The sequence below is a fragment of the Ctenopharyngodon idella genome, chromosome 24 (genome assembly GCF_019924925.1).
Source record: "Ctenopharyngodon idella isolate HZGC_01 chromosome 24, HZGC01, whole genome shotgun sequence".
NCBI classification, from domain to species: Eukaryota; Metazoa; Chordata; class Actinopteri; order Cypriniformes; family Xenocyprididae; genus Ctenopharyngodon; species Ctenopharyngodon idella.
In genome coordinates, this window is record NC_067243.1 from 104,538 (window position 1) to 126,018 (window position 21,481).

The following is a 21,481-nucleotide window of genomic DNA, read 5'->3' on the forward strand; positions in this document are numbered from 1 at the left end:
TCAGCAGAAGTGAAACTGGTGTGTTCCAGTCCAGATCATGTGACCAATCAAACAGTGAGACTGAAAAGCCCATTTGCATTGTCAGGGTGGAGTGATTCTGATCCTCTCAGAATAGAGCAGCTCTGTCTCCAGAGACCATGTTCAAACCCCAAGAGCTTTATTTGACATTTACTGCTACATCAAGCTTGTGAAAAGCACCTGCATCTTCATCTGTTAGTTGAATGATGTTGTCAGACACAAAGTGAACTTGTTGAGAAGCTTTATTGAATGTTACAGCAGATTGAAAGATCACACAGTGCTTTGACACGCCAGCTCTCTTTCAGTATTGAGTTGTAAATCACTACAGCTGCAGCACTAGACTCATGTGAATCCTGCCTGACACAGGACACTCAGATACGGCTCATCTTCAGGAGAGAAACATCAGCACTCAGAGCTCTTGTGGAACGAGACCTCATGAGGAGCTCCATCATGTGTTACTCTGCAGACGTACACCTCTCCCTTTTCCCAGCGTGCTTTGCTGAGGGTCAGGACGCTACTGCGGCTGTAGCGGCCGTCCCGCTGGCTCTCTGCGCTGGTCACGACCCCCTCGGTGACCTCTGACCCGTCCAGTGTCCAGCTCACCAGCGCCCCCTGTGGAGAGTAAGAGCTGAGCAGGCAGAGCAGTGCGGCTGAGTCTCCAGAGATCTGCAGAGAAGAGGGCGGCAGCAGAGACACTGAGGGCTTCACTGTGGGACCAGCTGCAGGAGACAAACACAACACATTCACAAACACAAAGAAAACACACTGTTTCACTCACAGCATTTCAACAGCAGCAAAAATACAACAATCTGATCCTTCATGTCATTTAACATCACTAGAGCTGATATAATATACAATATACAAACTACACAATCACTATATACATTTAAATCAAACCTCAGAAATTAAACTCAATATACTGAGACACTGACTGCTTTAATTCCAGCAGTTTTTGCATCCCAATATAAAGTACATTTTACTTACGTGAGATATTCAACTCAAAATGTAACTCAATTTCAAAGTTTGACTAAAGCTCAGGCCAAATGATGATTATATCACTGATAAGAACTAGAAAACAATACAATTTGTAAATTGTACTTGAATTATAAAGCACTGAATTATAAGCACATCATGAACAAAAGAGATTCAGTATCATTGACTGAAATACAGAAAGTAGCAACATTTACATTCTGATGTCAGATCTATTTCCCTTTCGTGGGAACTGTCGACGCTGCGTATAACGCATTGGGAACCTTCTGCGTGTTTGCGTCATTGAAGCACTCATGTATCTAACCAATCGCGTAGCGAGACGTCAGAGGCGGGTGACGTCACGGACCAGGAAACTATAAAGCATACCCGGATGCAGAGATCGCCAGCTTCTGTTGTCTTCAGCAAGCACTCTATGTTATCTTGTGTGTCTTATTTGGTGTTGTTTGTCTACCAACGAAAGTAGCCTGTTTAAAATCTCTTTGTCTGAGGACAAGAGTTTTCACAAGCACCATATATATATATATATATATATATATAAAAAGACACGGGAAAAAATGGCGGACGAAAAACAGCAGCATTTTGTTAAATGTGTACATCCCTGCGATAGATATCTGACACCGGGGGATACACATGAAATGTGTGTTGTTTGCCTGGGGGTTGAGCACGCACAGGCAGCTCTCGAGGGGGCTGTCTGTGTGCATTGCGATCGGCTCACCCTCAGGGTATTAAGATCACGCCGGGCACTCTTTGATAAGGAGGGTGCCTTGGCTGGTGTTCCCCGCGGATCGGGTCCCGCTGCTGCTGAGGCACAGCGCAGACTCCATTCGTGGGGTTCACAAATGGAGCTGGCAGAGGGGATGGAGACGGGCCCAGCCTTATCTCGTCCCTCACCTGCCAGGTCCAGTGTCTCTTCTCTGGTGGTGGAAGCACGCGCTGCGGTTTCTTCCCCCCGGAGAGAGACACCGGCGCTTCACCTCTCTTCCTCCGAGGAGGTTGATGCGGCGAGCGCCGAGGCTGGGGAGGAGGAACCGCCATCCTCTTCCCCAGCGTATGAGGAGCTCTTGGAGGTAGTGACTAGGGCTGTCGATAAGCTAAAAATCGACTGGCCAGCAGAGAGAGCTGAGACGAAACCGAAAAGTAAGCTTGATGAACGGTTTCTCCCTGCCCGGTCACTACCCCAGCGTCGGGGTTTGCCTTTCTTCCCCGATCTCCACACCGAGGTGTCGAGATCGTGGAGAAGGCCAGTTCAATACAGAGTGTTCAGCCCCCAAACATCGATCTATAGTAATATAGTGGGGCTGAAGCAGCATGGCTATGGGGCGATGCCTCGGGTTGAAGAGACGCTCGCGGGCTATCTCTCGCCCGAATCTGCATCGTCCCTAAAAACCCCGACGCTGCCCACTAAGCCCCTAAAGACAACATCAGGCTTGGTGGGCAAGGCTTATGCGGCAGCAGGCCAGGCAGCAGCGTGCTTACATACGATGTCGCTGCTGCAAGCATATCAAGCTGACCTGCTGGGGGAAATCGATGAGAGCGGGGAGGCCACGTTTGAGTGCATCCAGGAGCTCAGGAAAGCAACAGACCTGGCTCTCCGTGCCACCAAAGAGACGGCCAAGTCAGTGGGTCGCTCTATGGCAGCCTTGGTGGCCACGGAGAGGCACTTGTGGCTGAACCTCTCGGACATAAGGGACAGAGACAAAACTGCCCTTATGGACGCGCCGCTGTCTCCTGCGGGCCTGTTTGGCGACGCTGTAACGTCAGTCGTCGACAGGTTCCAGGAGACTAAAAAACAATCTGCGGCGTTCCAGAGGTTCCTCCCCCGCCGCTCAAAAATTCCCCCCGGGGCTGCTGAGCGGGAGCAGCCTCGGCCGTCTACGAGCTCCTCTGCGCACCACAGAGCGCAACAGAAGTTTAGTGTGGCCACTCGTACCCCTCCGCAGAAAACCTGGGGGTCGGGGCGGTCCACACAGCAGAAGCCTTCTGGGGGTAAAGCGGACCTGCGGGCCGTTATTATTGCCAAGAAGGCTTCGAAGCGGTCCTGACATCTGTGGGTCAGGACCCAGTGAGGGCGGTCCCCTCCGGAGGGAGCCCGGTGTTAAAATATCTGGCACCCGCTTCCCTTCGGCGCCCTCAGGGGACCGTTATGCTAACCCTGCCATCCAGTGTGCGTCAGGGCGCAGCGGTCCCCGCCGACCCTCCGAGGAGGGCCGGCCGTCACTTGATTCGGCTATCTGTTGCCGGTGCGCCGCTTCAGAGAGCCGAGCCAAGTGCTCAAAAAACACCAGAGGCCAGTCTCGAGAGACTGGTTCCCTTAGTAGATTTTATGGCAGAATGGAAACTTCTACCGAATATATCGAAATGGGTGCTGCTCATTATAGAGAGGGGTTACAGAATTCAGTTCGGGTCTCGCCCGCCCAGGTTCAATGGGGTCCTTCCCACAGTGGTGACCCCCGAGCAGTCTCTGGTGATGGAACAAGAGGTTGTGACACTTTTGCAAAAAGGAGCTATAGAAAGGGTTCCTCCTCCCAGCAAGCTGTCAGGTTTTTACAGCCGCTACTTCATTGTTCCAAAGAAGGATGGGGGACTACGTCCTATCATAGATTTACGTGTGCTAAATCGCTCTATACAAAAGCTAAAATTCAAGATGCTTACACTCAAACAGATTATCCCACAGATCAGGTCCGAGGACTGGTTTGTGGCGATAGACCTGAAAGATGCGTACTTTCATGTGTCCATCCATCCTTCTCACAGGAAGTTCCTCAGGTTTGCTTTCGGGGGCGAAGCCTACCAGTACAGGGTTCTTCCGTTCGGCCTGTCATTATCACCCCGCACATTCACAAAGTGCGTGGATGCAGCCCTGGCTCCATTGAGACTCCAGGGCATCCGTGTACTAAACTATATCGACGATTGGTTGATTCTAGCTCAATCAGAGCAACTGGCAGCTCAGCATCGAGATGCTGTCTTGTCCCACATGAAAAGGCTTGGGCTGAGGCTCAATGCCAAAAAGAGTGTGCTAGTTCCGGCTCAGACTGCCAATTATCTGGGTGTAGTCTGGGACTCCACCACGATGCGGGCGCATCTGTCCCCCGCTCGTGTGAGTTCCATTCTCGCAGCCGTGAAAGGGGTGAAATTAGGCCAGTCACTCACTGTAAAACAGTTTCAGAAATTGTTGGGTCTGATGGCAGCTGCGTCCAACGTGATACCTTTTGGCCTTCTGCACATGAGACCCTTACAGTGGTGGCTCAAGACCAGGGGGTTTTCTCCGAGGGGAAATCCTTTTCGCATGATCAAAGTCACGCGGCGATGCCTTCGTGCTCTGGCCATGTGGAAAAATCCCTGGTTCCTGTCCCAGGGACCTGTGCTGGGGACTTCTGGTCGTCGTGTAATGCTTACGACAGATGCTTCCCTCACGGGCTGGGGGGCGATCATGAGTGGTCGCTCAGCTCAGGGTCTATGGGAGGACCATCAGCTCTCCTGGCACATAAATCGGCTGGAGATGATGGCGGTATTTCTAGCACTGAAACACTTCCTCCCAGACCTGAGAGACCACCATGTGTTGGTCCGCACGGACAACATGTCGGTGGTCTCATACATAAACCATCAGGGGGGTCTGCGGTCTCGCCAACTATATTACTTGGCCCGTCGGATCCTCCTGTGGTCCCTAGGGAAGCTGCTCTCGCTAAAGGCAGCTTACATCCCGGGGTATCAAAATGTGGGAGCAGACGCCCTGTCGAGACAGGGGCCGAGGCCCGGGGAGTGGAAGCTCCACCCGGAAGTGGTGGACCTCATATGGAGAAATTTCGGTCAAGCAGAAGTCGACCTATTTGCATCGGGAGAGTCAACCCAGTGTCCACTCTGGTACTCCCTAACACATCCAGCACCTTTGGGTCTGGATGCCATGGTACAGACGTGGCCGAGGCTACGTCTGTACGCATTTCCCCCGTTCGCTCTGCTCCCGGGGGTTCTGGAGAAAGTACGCCAGGAGGGGGCCAGCCTGATACTGGTAGCCCCGTTCTGGCCAACCAGGATATGGTTTTCGGACTTAGTGTCCCTACTAGACGGCTCCCCAATGGAGCTTCCCCTCAGACAGGATCTCCTGTCGCAAGCGGGCGGCACGATAACGCATCCTCGCCCAGAACTGTGGAAGCTATGGGCCTGGCCTCTGAGGGGGCCAGGTTCATAGATGCTGGTCTCCCAACTGAGGTTGTGGAGACCATCCTTAACTCCAGAGCTCCCTCCACGAGGAAGCTATATTCCTATAAATGGAATTTATTTTCTACTTGGTGTAGACAAAATGATACGGACCCTGTCCACTCTTCCATAAGCTTTGTGCTAAGATTCCTTCAAGAAAAATTCTCAGAAGGCTTATCCCCTTCTACCTTAAAAGTCTATGTTGCGGCTATCTCAGCCTATCATGCTCCTCTTGAGGGGGATTCCTCGGTTGGACGAGACCCCCTCGTCACACGCTTCCTCCGTGGTACACTGAGGTTGAGGCCTCCAGTGCGCACAAGGGTTCCGGCCTGGGACTTGGCCGTGGTACTGCAAGGGTTAGCCGAGGCTCCCTTCGAACCATTAGAGGAGGTTCCAGAAAAATTCCTCACTCTAAAAACTATTTTCCTACTCGCTATCACTTCCCTGAAAAGGATAGGAGATTTACAAGCACTTTCAGTTGCTCCATCTTACCTGGAATTTGCCCCAGGAATGGTGAAGGCATTTCTTCATGCTAGACCTGGCTATGTGCCGAAGGTCCCCACCAATGTCCCAGGCCCTATTGTGCTCCAGGCCTTTTACCCTCCTCCCTTTGGGAATTCGGATCAGGAAAAGCTGAATCTGCTCTGCCCAGTGAGGGCTCTAGATGCGTACGTCCACAGAGCTGCCCTGTGGCGAAAATCAGATCAACTGTTTGTCTGTTATGGGTCCCCTAAGAAAGGGGGCCCAGCATCGAAGCAGAGGATGAGCAAGTGGGTGGTCGAGGCCATCTCACTTGCATACGAAGCGGCCGGACAGCCTTCCCCACTGAATGTCCGTGCCCATTCTACTAGGGGTATGGCGGCATCAAAAGCCTTGATGTCTGGAATTTCCATTGATGACATATGTGATGCAGCTGGATGGTCATGCCAGCACACATTTATTAGGTTTTACAACCTGGATGTCGGCTCCACTCCGGGGTCTTCTATATTGTCAAGCTAACATTGGCAAGTACGTGAAGTTACGGCACAGCTGGGATTGCGTTCCCAATGCGTTATACGCAGCGTCGACAGTTCCCACGAAAGGGAACGTCTCAGGTTACAGATGTAACCCTGGTTCCCTGAGTAGGGAACGAGACGCTGCGTCTCCTGCCGTACCCCCAGCATACTTGCGAGTGCTTGCTTCAGACTTATCCCAGAAGCTGGCGATCTCTGCATCCGGGTATGCTTTATAGTTTCCTGGTCCGTGACGTCACCCGCCTCTGACGTCTCGCTACGCGATTGGTTAGATACATGAGTGCTTCAATGACGCAAACACGCAGAAGGTTCCCAATGCGTTATACGCAGCGTCTCGTTCCCTACTCAGGGAACCAGGGTTACATCTGTAACCTGAGACGTTTTTTCGCCATGTATGATATCTACAATAAAAATGAACTACATATGAACACAGTATAGAAATAAAGGAAAATTAAACCTGTAATAAACTGATTAAACTCACAGTGAGACTCATTATGGAAATGCATTTAGATTTAATTTAGAATAATACTGTTCTTCTGAATGAATAAACATGACAATATCATTGTTTTAGATTAAATAATTATAAAACAATATCAGTAACACTTTACTTAAAGCCTTCATACACAATGTATTTTAAAAGTATTTTAATGCATTAATTAATCTTTCTTTTATACATTATAATGTGTGTATGATCTCATGAATAATTATAACCGCAATTATAACACATTATAATACTTATCTATTCATTGTTACACAATGCATTAAAACTCATGACAAACAACCATTTTCAGATGTAATGATGAATTTGCAAATATTATATTGCATTTTTGCATTTATAATGCACATTTTAATGCACAATTATTTATGAAAAGATACATATAAGGCATTATAACGTACATTATGAATAGCTTTAACGCTTCAAGTAAAGTGTTACCACAATATCTAATAATAATCGCCATTAATGTTTTTCTTGCTTCAACTTTAAATCATTTTAACTCTAAATTGTTCTTTATTACACTTTATTGTATGCTGACAGTTACATTGTACTACTCAAATAAGTACTGAGTAATATTAATTAACTGCATGTACTTACTATAGAGTTACAGTTAGGGTTTGGTTCAGGGTTAGTTACTTGTATTTATGCATAATTTACTGTTATTACTATAATAAGTACATGTAGTAACGTGTAACTTCTTCACCTTAAAATAAAGTGTTACCTTTTTTTCTTAAATAGGAATTAAAAAACAGACTTACCGAGCACCAGTTTAGTTCCTCCACCGAAAGTGCACCACAGTGATACAATCTAATGAAACGGTCGTACAAAAACCTCTATTCCACTCGAGTGAACACAAACTCCAGCAGAGAGAGAGAAACAACACTTCAACACACTGATATTAGAAGAAACTCAGATCTTCTCAACACTCAAACATTCAGTTTGGACAAAATGCTTTCTGATATAACACTGTTTATAGAAATATATCTGATGATCTGTGACCTCTGAGGTGACCTTTGACCTCTATTATCATGGATGATGTTGTGGAGTTTCTCATAATGATCTTCTGTTCTTCATATGAAGCTCAATCATCATGATTCACAGAAAAACCTGCAGCTTCAAATAAATTAATCAATAATTCTGAACATTTCATAAGCACATTGTTTAATCTAGTGTCACATGACCTGATTATGAGTCCTGATGAACATGTCAACCTTCATCAAAACACCATCATGTATCTTTTTTGTTTGTTTGTTTGTTTACTCTAAATACAGTAAAACTTTTTCTCATTGTTGACATGTTTTTAACCCTCTATGGTACGCAATATGATATCAATCAGGAAAAAAAATATTTCTGTTGTTTTTCCTGCTTAAAATTGGACACTTTGTTTGTTGCCTCGAGGCAACATTGTACCACAATGGAAAAATTGAAACATTTGGCATTTTCATGTAGAAAAAAAGAAATATATGTATTGAAAACATCAATTTCTTTAACTAGACACTTGAACAAACAAATTTATCCAGATTTTAATGTATTAAAAGTTTCATATTTAATAAAAAGTAACATTTTATATCCAGCTGTTGCCCTCAGGCAACATTGTACCATAGTGGAACACAAGTATTACCAAACCATCATATTATTATGTTATTATATCAAGTTATCATATCATCTTCATCCTCATCTCCATCTTCTCTCTCACCCTCACTCTCTCCCTGACGGATTGTCACTGTGATTTCATCTTCCTCATCACAGCATGACTCCTCATCCTCACCTTCATCAACTGCCAGTGCTACCTGTGTTTTATAGCTTCTTGAAGTGATATAGAAAATGTGCAGATCATGATATATGCAGATATAGTATGTGAATTGCTATTCTTATAAGTGCATTACAAAATCATGTGAAAATGCAAATATATTTAGATAATTCTCACTCTTTTCCTTACAAATATAATACATTTGTATTCACACCTATTATGCCTGTATGGCCTCATGTGATTCCATTATGGTACAATGTTGCCTTGAGGCAACACACAGTTTTTTGTTATTTTCTCTAAAACATTTGATGATATATAATGTAAAGTTCTTGAAAATACTTCTTTACTTGCCAGTGAAGGTGACTCGTATTTTTTGTGGGTGATTAAATGGATACAAACAAGTGAAAAAAGCTTTTTCATTGGAGAAAATATGGAGCCATGTGACATGTGCACATGTGCTGAAACAGGACACAAAATGGACCCCTGTTGGTCATGTTTTGGTCTTTTTTGCACTTTTATTGATTAGTATTTGAGTTATTCTGTCCTGAGATACGTTTGATCAATCAATTGGTGACTTATTTTATTAAAAACAAACTAAAATAGACCATGTTGCCTGGAGGCAACACCGTACCAGAGAGGTTAAAGATGTAGTTGTTACGTGTGGTGCTGCAGGGATGAGGCAATACACGGTAATCCACAAAGTAAAGGTATTTAATGAACGTAGGCGCAGAAACACAACACTAACACACGGAAAGCTAACAATAAGAACAGACAGGGAGTGAAGGGAGTGAGTCCATTATATAGGGAGTGCTGATGAGGAAGTCCAGGTGCAGGTGATGAGTGCTGATGGGGAGATGACGAGGGAAGTGAGTGCAGGTGTGGAGACAAGAGGAACATGGGAAATGGAGTCCGGGAGACAAGGGAACTGTGACAGTAGTACATTACTGTACTCACAAATAAATAATTACTGTGTTTGACAAATATGTTTAAAAATATCTACTTTCATGATACTATAGTCATTTTAGGGGCTTAAAAAAATCTTTTATTTTTCATCCTTGTGGTGGCCACCATGTTGAGATCACATGACCAGCTGAATGCTGCTCACTTTATCTTGGTCACATATTATCAGAAACATTCACCTTATGTAAATTAATCATGTATGAGAGTGAATAGATTATTTCTACAGCGGCACTGAAAGCTGAAAATGCTTCATCCACACTGACAGATGTTCATATAAAGTCAAAGACTAGTGTCTTATCAGTCTGCAAAACATAAAAAAAAAAAAAAAAAAAAAAAAAACATTTTATAATTCAAATTAAAAATATTTTACAATAATTAATATTTACAATTATTACAAACAACATCAATCTGTAAAATCTTAGGTTGCACTTTATTTCGATGGTCCACTTTTGATATTCTACTAACTATAAGTAACTTGTCAACTACATGTCAACTAACTCTCATTAGTGTATTAGTAGACTGTAGTAGACTGTTAGGTTTGGGTTCAGTTAAGTAGAATAAGTTGACATGTAGTTGTAAAGTTACTTTCAGTCAGTAGAATGTCTAAAGTAGACCACTGAAATACCAAATCTTATATGTAGAGAGTTTGTTAGTTTGTTAGCAGCACACACTGTCGTAAATCCTGCCCACTTCTTTGCATTGTCACACATGCTTCAGTGCTCTGAGAGTGTTTATAGTGCTGTGAGTTTAACACTTCATGACTGAGAGCAGAACAGAACACAATCTTCATCATCACACAAGACAAAAGAACAACAATGAACACAATCACATTCTTCATCTGGACTCTCACACTGTTTATTCAAGGTAAGACTGATAAAAACTGACTCTGGTTTTGGTGTTCTTGTAAAAGTATATGATGGTAGTAGTTTTAAACACTAATTGTTTTTCTTTTCTCTTCTTCAGAATCCAGAGGAGTGACTCTGACTCAACCTGAAGTTAAAACTGTCCAACAGGGTCAAACAGCTACAATAGAGTGTCATATAGATGTAGGAATATACAGTGATCGTTTAGCCTGGTATCAGCAGAAACCTGGAGAAGCTCCTAAACTCCTGATTTATTATATAAACACCCTCCAGTCAGGAACTCCATCTAGATTCAGTGGCAGTGGAACAGCAAATACTGGACGAGATTTCACTCTGACCATCAGTGGAGTCCAGACTGAAGATACAGGAGATTATTACTGTCAGAGTGAACACAGCATCAACAGTAACTGGGTGTTCACACAGTGATAAAGAGTGGTACAAAAACCTCGGTCAGTCAGACGTCACAGTGATGCACTGATACAGCTGAGAGATACTGCAGCTGCTGATGGAGGATCACAAACAATGGTGTATTCAACCTTTCAGAAACTTCATTTATTTATTATGATGTACTAAGTAAACATGTGACATTCTAATTTTACTCACACTAATTTTGTACTTAATATACTGAAAATTCTTTTTTAGTACTTCTTAAGATAATCTTAAGAACATCTAAGTGTACTCAACTGTTATTTTGAGACACCATGAATTTGAACTAAAATGTGCTTTTAACATACTATCTCTGTATTCAAAACATGTATTTAGTTACCGCTTGTAGTACATGTGAACCTATATATATATATATATATATATATATATATATATACCAAAAGCTCCACTACCAAGTAAAATTCCTAGTGTGTGCAATAACACTTGGCAATAAAGCTGATTCTGACTGTAAACAAACTCTCAGCTAACAGGGAACGTTTTGGCAAGATTCTCTCATAGTTATGAACAAACATCTTCCAGTAACGTTAATAGAATATTCGTTTAAAGTAATCTGGTCTTTAATAACTTTATTTATATATGGTGTTTTTTTTTTCTGAATCAGTTTTGTTTGATTTTTAAAGGTTGCTACTTGTTTCAGAACATCAAAAGAACATTTAAAAGTGACGTTCCCATAATGTCTGAAGAATGATAAAATGAAATGTTCTCTTAACATTTTTAAAACATTTAAAAAACTGGACGTTTTTAACCAGATTATTTAGAAATAATGTTTTCATAACTTAATGGGAACATTAGCAAAACATTCTTTTTAACATTTTAACATCTTTTTAACAATTATTCAGTAAGCTGGAATTGTCAAGTGCTTACTTGCAGATGCCAGTGGCACAGGAGTCGAGGAAATTACTCATCATATCCACTCAAAAAGGGTTATTTTGCTATAACCGTTGACCCTTTGGGATTGCCCCGGCCCCTGCATTATTTCAGCAATGGATCAAGTTTTCTTGGGGATTCCAAACACTCACTGCTATCTAGATGAAATACTGGTAACAGGACGAGATGATGAGGAACACCTCAAGACACTAGACCAAGTACTCACTAGACTGGAGAAATATAGTCTGAAATTGCAGCGTGAAAAATGTGAATTTTTCAGACAGTCACTGGAGTATCTGGGTCACTGCATCGACGCAGCTGGAATACACAAATCACCGGAAAAGATCAAAGCAATTAAGGAAGCACCTGCACCAACCAGTACGGAAGACGGTTTACCCTCCTTACAGGTCATCAACCTCTAACTGCTATTCTTAGTCCCAACAAGAGCATTCCACCTATGGCAGCAGCCAGAATGCAACGATGGGCTTTGCTATTATCTGCCCATGATTATATCCTTGAGTATAAGAAAGCAGCTTTACATGCCAATGCAGACGGACTGTCATGGCTGTGAATACCAGTGACACACACTGAGAAAATGGACACGGTGGATGTGTTCTATGCTGCCCATGTAGCCACCCTGCCTGTCAGAAGTGCTGAAATTAGGTGTGACACCCTAACGGACCCCACTTTGTCACCTGTGCTGGACATGGTTTCAACTGGACAGTTCCCAAAATCTAAAGAAGTACCCACAGACTTGCAACCTTTTGTGACGCGTCGCCACGAGCTCACAGTCATTCAAGGATGTTTAATGTGGGTTTAATGTTAGTCGTGTCGTTGTACCTAAAAAAACTACCGAGTGTTAACTGATCTGCATATGAGCCATCCTGGGGTGGTAAGGGTGAAATATCTGGCCCGTAGCTACGTTTGGTGGCCAGGTATTGATGGACAGATTGAGTCTCAGTCCAAATCATGCCAGTCTTGTCAGCGTATCCAAAGTGCCCCCTGTTCTGCACCACTTTACCCATGGATTTGGCCAGCTCATCCTTGGGAAAGGATAAATATGGATTTTGCTGGTCCCTTTGAAGGCCATATGTACTTGATTGTAGTTGATGCGCACTCCAAATAGCCTGAAGTTTCCATTATGGACAGTACTACCACAAGCAAAACCATTCAGGTCTTACGAGGGCATTTCAGTCATTATGATGTCCCTAATATCATTGTCAGAGACAACACCCCACAGTTATTTGCTGAGGAGTTTTTAATTTTCCTGAAGGCAAATGGGGTGCAACATATCCGTTCTGCGACCTATCACCCCTCTAGTAATGGACAAGCTGAGCGTTTGTCCAAATCCAACAGAGACTTGATGGATTTCTGTTAACATACAGAAACACTCCACATGCTACTACAAAAGAGCCACCTGCAATGATATTTCTCAATCGCAAGCTAAGAACACAGCTGGATCTTCTAAAACCTAGTCTCGCCAAAATCGTGAGACAGTCCCAGGATGCTCAGCAGTTACGACGCCAAGAACACTCTTGTTGAGAGAATTCATGGATCCTGGTTCGTTCTACAGAAACAGAGAAAAATGGATACCTGGAGTGGTCGTCAACATGGGTGCGGCTGGAACCTGGAAACGTCATGTAGATCAACTACTGAAACAAGGGACTCAATCCTCTAAAACCCAGATGGAACCAGAAGTTCCTGCTTATTCTGATAGTTCACAGGCACATCTGCTTCAGGAGAACGCCGGGGAAAAGACTGACAATCTTATGGATGTGATAACTGACAAATCAGGGACTGGCAACACTGACAAATCACCTTCGGGGACTGTACAAACGAGAGAGGCTATTAAGCATCATCCTAACTGTCTTACTTGGACACCTGACCGTTATCAAGCATCCTAATGTGTATGTATGTTAAAGGAAGAGATTCATATGGAGTAGTTTGAGTAAGACGTGCTTGCTAAACTGTGGTTAAAGTTGAATTTAAGAAAAGAAATACCCCCTTGTTGTGTATGATCACTTTTGATTTAAGTTGGGAGGAAATGTTATGTATTTAGTGTTAGAAACTGGGTTATCCTGCAATTGTTGTCTTATGCTGTAGATGGCGCTGTGTTATGGCGTATACCTCTCTCATGGAAAGTAAAAGTTGAGTTGTAAGTGCCCTCGGCCTCGGCCTCCATCGTGTTATTGCTATCTATAGCTCCATAAAATATAATGATATTCTGATAGACACAACAGCAGCACACGCTGTTGTAAATCCTGCCCACTTCTTTGCATTGTCACACATGCTTCAGTGCTCTGAGAGTGTTTATAGTGCTGTGAGTTTAACACTTCATGACTGAGAGCAGAACAGAACACAATCTTCATCATCACACAAGACAAAAGAACAACAATGAACACAATCACCTTCTTCATCTGGACTCTCACTCTCTGCATTGAGGGTAAATATCTTCTATAAATATCTTGCAAAATAAACAACCACATCTCATTTACAGTCCAATAATCATTAATGACTAAAAAATATGTTAATTTCAGAGAGCTGGGGACAAGTGACAGTGACTCAGAATCCAACAATAAAATCCATCAAACAAGGAGAAACTGTTACAATCAGCTGTAAAACCAGTCAGCCGATTTCTGGCTGTAATGACTGTGTGTCTTGGTATCAGCAGAAACCTGGAGAAGCTCCTAAACTCCTCATTTATTGGATAAGAAGCCTTCAGTCAGGAACTCCATCTAGATTCAGTGGCAGTGGATCTGACTATGGCAGTGATTTCACTCTGACCATCAGTGGAGTCCAGACTGAAGATACAGGAGATTATTACTGTCAGAGTCACCACAGTGGTCCAGTGTTCACACAGTGATAAAGAGTGGTACAAAAACCTTGGTCAGTCAGACGTCACAGTGATGCTCTGATACAGCTGAGAGACACTGCAGCTGCTGATGGAGGATCACAAACAACACAATCACAATGTTTAGCAAAGTTTCTAAAGACTTTAAAGGTAAATGTAATACATAAGATTTAAATACATTCTCTTAACCCAGTTTATTGTTCATTGACTACTCTTAGTATGCCATTCATAGGTTTATTTCCTCTAAATGTGTAAACATTGAAACTCCCAGGCACCATCAAGACATTGAGAGCGTCCGCTCAGATCTGTCAATCTCTTTCCAGATGAGACCATGACTGACACGTTACATGTGAAAATAACTTCAGCTTCAGTTACAGAGTGAAGGCCAAAATTCACTGCATTTAGACCCACAAAGATTAATCAGGTCTTGAACGTGTCAAGGCAAACAGGGCATTGGATCCTCCTACAGCGCTGGTCCTCCAATTCTGAAGGGGGAATTAAACACAAAGTAAAACACAAACAAACACACACTTTACACAATATTCGTACATATATCTGTAAAAGACTTTAATCAGCTCAACATGTGCCTGCAAGAAACAAACAAAAACACAACAACAACCGAACCTGTTCTATGCAGTCAATGGGGCGCTGCGTCCGACAGCAGGAGCAACCTGGTTTACAAACTTCATGAACCACAAGCAAATTCAAAATAACTAAATACAAAAAAAGAACACAAATTAACAAATCAATTAAATCACAATACAGTTAGAACAAGCAAAAACAAATCAATCCCAAAAGAATGAAAAAAAAAAAACTCACTGGTGGATAACTGCCCGTTGTACACCCCCTCAAGACTAGCTGTGAGATATGTGAGTGGGCTAATTCCAAGCCACATAACGTCACTTCCTGTTTGTTGCTGCCGCGCTGTTTGAGTTAGAGCTCCGTCGAGTTGATTCCTAATTGCTTGTTTTTTTTTTCTTAAAATCGAATTTATAACCTACCATTCTCTCTTTTACGGCGAGGGAACACATCCCCGACACTATTTTATATAAAAAACACTCGGATTGCCTTGATATCGCTAGTTTTATCCGACTTCTCGAACATTCGCTACTAGCTTTAGCCCGTTAGCAATAGCGGTGTGGTCACACTAGCGTTTGTACTCTTCTCACTCACAATATTATTGTTCATCTATACTAATGGCGGGCGTACCGAATGTGTCTCTATCTTTGAGTGCAGGTGAGGACACGTTCGAGCTGCATGCGGTGCAGTTGGAGCTGGAGGCCGTGGAACGACAGATTCGGACCCTTCTGGAGAAGCAGGCCGAGCTACGGGAGCGGCGAACAGCACTGGAAACATCCCGTGCTGACGCTCACCAATCCTCGGTAAGTTTGCAGCGCGATATTAACATTCCTGCTTCCTCTACGCCGTGTGCTTCTCTGCACAGGGCCCGAGAACCCAGAACGCGTTCATCCCAGCCCTCGTTCACTCCGGCGCCGTCACACCAGGGACCTTGGGTTCTTCAGCAACGGAAGGCGCGAGCCAGGCCTCGGACTAGGACCTCTCCCCCTCCGCCGCCCCCGGTCTTCGAGGTCTCGACGAGGAACCGCTTCTCCCCTCTTCGCGAGGCAGAACGAGACGCCGTGGTCATCGGAGACTCCATCGTCCGTCACGTCCACGCTACCACAACCAAAGGTAAGGTGCGCAGTCACTGTTTTCCTGGTGCTCGTGTCCTCGATGTCTCTGCGCAGGTTCCCGCGATCCTGAATGGCGCTGAGAGCATCGGAGCTGTTGTTCTGCACGTGGGGGTGAACGACACCAGGCTGCGGCAGACGGAGGTGCTGAAGCAGGACTTCAGGAGCCTGATCGAGAAGGTACGAGCCACATCGCCCGCGATGAGGATCATCGTGTCCGGACCGCTTCCGACGTACCGACGTGGACATGAAAGGTTCAGTAGATTATTTGCTTTAAATGAATGGTTAATGTCTTGGTGTACTGAACAGAAGCTGCTCTTTATAAATAATTGGAATCTTTTCTGGGAGCGACCTAGGCTCTTCCCTGCTGATGGCCTGCACCCCAGCAGAATCGGAGCTGATCTTCTGTCGGAGAACATCTCCAAGACGCTTCGCACCGTATGACTAGTAAGTCAAACCTCAAATCACAGTCTGTGTTCTACCCACTTAATTGATAGAAATGTGAGTGTAATACAGTCTATAGAAACTGTCTATTCCCCGAATAGTGATGTTCAACAATAAAAATAAAGGATCTAGAAAAAATCTGATCGTGATCAAACCAGAAATTCGCAAAATTACTGAACAAAAACAATTTCTAAAGCTAGGGCTACTAAACATTAGATCGCTGACACCTAAGGCGGTTATTATAAATGAAATGATCACAGATAATAGTCTTGATGTAATTTGCCTTACTGAAACATGGCTTAAACCAAATGATTATTTCGGTCTTAATGAGTCTTGTCCACCTGGCTACTGTTATAAAAATAAATGCCGTCCGGTTGGCCGTGGCGGTGGTGTTGCAACAATCTATAGAGAGATTCTTAACGTTACCCAGAAAACAAACTACAGGTTTAATTCATTTGAAATTCTCGTGCTAACCGTTACACTCTCAGATATAAATAAAAAGTCGCTACTATCTCTTGCTTTGGCTACCGTTTATAGACCTCCAGGGCCTTATGTTGATTTCCTAAAAGAGTTTGCAGACTTTCTCTCAGACCTATTGGTCAACGTTGATAAAGCGCTGATTGTTGGAGATTTTAATATTCATGTAGATAATACAAATGATGCGTTAGGGGCTGCGTTTACAGATTTACTAAACTCGTTTGGGGTCAAACAAAACATCACTGGACCCACTCACCGTCTTAATCATACACTAGATTTAATTATATCACATGGAATCAATCCTACTGATATAGAAATTCTACCGCAAAGTGATGATATCACTGATCATTACCTTGTAACATGCGTACTGCATACTGCGGATATTTGTCAAATTGCACCGCAATATCGACTAGGTAGAACAATTCTCCTGACAACTAAAGATAAATTCACAAATAAACTGCCTGATCTGTCTCACCTGCTCATTGTACCCAAACACACAAATGATCTTGAGAAAATTACTAGCAGTATGTGCACCACTTTCACTAGTACATTAGATACTGTTGCACCGATGAGATTAAAAAAGGTTAGAGAGAAAAATACTGTACCATGGTACAACAATATTACTCACGCTATCAAAAGAGAAACTCGTAATCTAGAACGCAAATGGAGACAAACTCGTTTAGAGGTCTTTAGAATCGCGTGGAAAGACAGCTCGTCCCGTTATAGAAAGACTCTAAAAGCAGCCAGGGCCGAGCATCTCCGCAAACTCATAGAAAATAACCAAAACAATCCAAGGTTCTTGTTTAGTACAGTGGCTAGATTAACAAATAAACAGACATCACCAGAACAAAACATTTCATTACAGTTTAGTAGCGATGACTTTATGAATTTCTTTACTGAAAAAATCGAAAGCATCAGAAATACGGTTGTAAATGTACAACCCTTGACAGAGTTTTATGATTCAGCCTCAATTATCGTCCCTCAAGAACAGTTGCAGTGCTTTACAACTATAGGACAGGAAGAGCTAAATAAACTTATCACAGCGTCTAAACCAACAACATGTTTATTAGATCCAATACCCACTAAACTACTGAAAGAATTGTTACCTGTAGCAGAAGAGCCTCTTCTCAATATTATTAACTCGTCTTTATCTCTAGGTCATGTTCCAAGACCGTTCAAGTTAGCAGTTATTAAGCCTCTCATTAAGAAACCACAATTAGATTCAAATGTATTGGCAAATTACAGACCCATTTCAAATCTTCCATTTATATCTAAAATACTAGAAAAAGTGGTGTCGGTCCAATTGTGCTCCTTCCTGCAAAAAAATGCTATCTATGAAAAATTTCAGTCAGGATTCAGGTCTCATCATAGCACAGAAACTGCGCTCGTTAAAATTACAAATGACTTACTTCTAGCTTCTGACCAAGGCTGTATCTCAATACTAGTGTTACTTGATCTCAGTGCTGCGTTCGACACTATAGATCATAAAATACTCCTAGATCGACTACAGAATTACATTGGTATCCAGGGACAGGCATTACGGTGGTTTAGGTCGTATCTATCAGACCGTCACAATTTTGTTTATTTAAACGGGGAAAAATCTAAGATAACAATAGTAAATTATGGAGTGCCTCAAGGATCTGTGTTAGGCCCTCTGCTATTTTCAATATACATGCTGCCACTTGGTAATATTATAAGAAGACATGGAATTAGTTTCCACTGCTATGCCGATGATACTCAATTATATATTTCAACACAACCAGATGAAAACTCTAAATTATCCAATCTGACAGAGTGTGCTAAAGAAGTAAAACATTGGATGACTAGTAATTTTCTTCTATTAAATTCAGATAAGACTGAAGTATTACTTATTGGGCCAAAAACCTGTACACAGAATCTCTCAGACTACAATTTGCATTTAGAAGGATGTACTGTTACTCCATCCTCGACAGTTAAAGACCTGGGTCTTATATTAGACAGCAACTTGTCCTTTGAAAATCATATTTCATATGTTACAAAAACAGCCTTCTTCCACCTCAGAAACATTGCTAAGATACGGAATATGTTATCTGTTTCTGATGCAGAAAAGTTAGTTCATGCTTTCATGACGTCTAGACTAGATTACTGTAATGCTTTACTAGCTGGTTGTCCTGCTTCCTCAATAAACAAGCTACAATTGGTACAAAATGCAGCTGCTAGAGTTCTTACCAGGTCAAGAAAATATGATCATATAACACCAATTTTATCATCTCTTCACTGGTTACCTATTAAGTTCCGTATCGATTATAAAGTACTGCTAATGACCTATAAGGCTCTAAATGGTTTAGCTCCTGTGTACTTAACCGACCTTTTATCGCCCTACAATCCTTCACGCTCTTTAAGATCACAAAACTCTGGACTTCTGGTTGTACCTAGGATAGCTAAGTCCTCTAAAGGAGGGAGAGCGTTTTCACATTTGGCTCCTAAACTCTGGAATAGCCTTCCTGATAATGTTCGGGGCTCAGACTCGCTCACCCAGTTTAAATCTAGATTAAAGACACATCTCTTCAGCCAAGCATTCACATAATCCATCTCATATCAGATCAATTGCACATGACTATCTTTGCTTAATGTTATGAACAGCAGCTATGCTAATTATTCTCCATTTGCTTTTCTGTTTTACCTCGGGACGCCCGTCCCGAGGTGACTAGAGAGTACATCAGTTTCAGTTTGGATCCAGCCTCTTAAGAAGACCTCAGATGACTAAAACTTTGGAAGAGACGGCGCCAACTCCTGCGATGACTTCAGAAGATGCAACATCTGGATCAACACGCACATTCACATTCTATAAATCCTAATTATTGTTAATATGTAATTCATTTTTCCAGGAGCTCTTTGCTTCTACCTCCAATTACATTGCTAACAGTGATTGTATGTTAATCGCCTAAATTATTACATTATTAGCTAACTGCAGTCTCCAAATTGTAATGTTGATATGCATTCTCTGTAAAGCTGCTTTGAAACGATATGTATCGTGAAAAGCGCTATACAAATAAATGTGAATTGAATTGAATTGAATACATAAATACATCCACAGAAGTGCTTAACAACACGACACACACTGACACACAAACACAGAAATAAACAGAATTACACTATCCACATCATTCCTAACATATTTCCAAACATCCCACAACAATTAAAATTCATCTAAACAATCAATTAAAAAGTGCTATAATGCCAACCGTTCTCTTGCATTATTTCAGAAAACAGTGTGATTTATAATAATCACTGCCATTGGGACAAATAATGTTTTATACGCATTACTTCTGGCCAATGGAATTTTGAGTCTTCGCCCAGATGTGAGCATTTCAAAACCAGAGTAAAGGGGGTGAGTACGGTCTTTAAAAATCACAATTGACTTTTTTTTTTTCCATAAAATGATCAAACAAGTCCTAGAGTGAGTGTTTATGTCCAGTGATCTTGTTTGCCTGATTGGAAACACTTTATAATACTGATCCTTCATTAATGAATAACTACACAGGAACAAATGAGTAATGCATTATTAACACTCTAGTAACTACTGAAATTAACTATTAACTATTAACCTCAAAAGTTTACAATGACTCCAGTAGTTACTAGAGAGTTATCATGTTTCTCACTTCAGAATACTGATCCAAATAATTAGTAATTCCTTCTGAAGGATTTGGTAATACTTCAGTCATTACTAGTGGGATACCATGACCTTCACTTTAGAATTAATTATACATTATGCATCATTCATGTTAATTATGAACCTGTATATAGTAGTTCTTAGTAGTTCTCTGGGAGGAATGAAAAAAACAGTAGTTACTGATTAGCTAATAGTGAACTACCACCTTCAACTGAGCACTGTTACTTACGTCATTTACAGTAATTCAGCGATGTTCTTGTAAGCTGAAACGTCATCTTCTCCTCTGTCATTTTGAAAGCTCTGCGTAAGAAACTTTGGGTGCTTCTCAAACAGAAGACTGTGTCCTTCATAGTCCAGTCCTTCTGAGGCTTGTAGACTAGTACTCTCAGCATTAAAAGGCTGCAAATCTCGGCTGCGACGTCATCAAGCGCTGCTGAAGGCCATCTCAATCTGAAGGACCTGGAAGGCAGCCTTTGTTTCGCGCCCTTCATTCTGCCTGTTCTGAAGGATGGATCAGACGTATCCTTCGCTGCCTTCAATTACCCACAATCCTCTCTGCACGCATTTCAGAAAACATGGCAGGAAGTGAGTCGACGTCAAGCACGCCCGAATTCATTATGAAATGTAAGTTAAATTTTTTTATTATGTTTTGTTGTAAATTGATCACAAATTGGTAAACTACACATGCTATAAAGCACTACGAGACCACAGACGGCTGCCATACATTACAGTGTAGCAATTACATAACATAATACCATTTTTGTCTTCTTT

The 21,481-nt window shown here is 42.5% G+C and overlaps 1 protein-coding gene, 1 long non-coding RNA gene and 1 gene segment (V, D, J or C); 2 read left to right on the forward strand and 1 right to left on the reverse strand.

Annotated features, from left to right (window-relative positions):
* Positions 1-242: 242 nt before the first annotated feature.
* Positions 243-8,482, reverse strand: LOC127507683 (immunoglobulin lambda constant 7-like). The segment is given in 3 exon segments: positions 243-737; positions 7,467-7,515; positions 8,477-8,482. Coding segments are annotated over 3 exon segments (372 nt in total).
* Positions 8,483-9,211: 729 nt separating this feature from the next.
* LOC127506594 (uncharacterized) lies at positions 9,212-14,356 on the forward strand. The gene is made up of 3 exons (XR_007928064.1): positions 9,212-10,282; positions 10,382-14,038; positions 14,133-14,356. It is a non-coding gene; the product is annotated as an uncharacterized LOC127506594 (long non-coding RNA).
* A 99-nt stretch (positions 14,357-14,455) lies between these two features.
* LOC127506552 (uncharacterized) lies at positions 14,456-20,281 on the forward strand. Of its 4 annotated transcripts, XM_051883143.1 has the most exons (3): positions 14,456-14,596; positions 15,683-16,584; positions 19,749-20,281. In XM_051883143.1, the coding sequence occupies exons 1-2, from the start codon at positions 14,566-14,568 to the stop codon at positions 16,579-16,581; spliced, it is 930 nt and encodes a 309-aa protein (XP_051739103.1). In that variant the 5' UTR covers positions 14,456-14,565; the 3' UTR covers positions 16,582-16,584; positions 19,749-20,281. The 4 variants fall into 4 exon arrangements, with proteins under 4 accessions (XP_051739103.1, XP_051739102.1, XP_051739100.1 ...); XM_051883142.1 differs by lacking the exon at positions 14,456-14,596 and having other exon boundaries at positions 14,628-16,584; positions 19,753-20,281; XM_051883140.1 differs by lacking the exon at positions 14,456-14,596 and having other exon boundaries at positions 14,630-16,584.
* Positions 20,282-21,481: the final 1,200 nt, after the last annotated feature.

What these genes read in the sequence shown, in the direction of transcription:
- LOC127506552 (XM_051883142.1), top strand. Translation starts at nt 15,643, where the DNA reads ATGGCGGGCGTACCGAATGTGTCTCTATCTTTGAGTGCAGGTGAGGAC.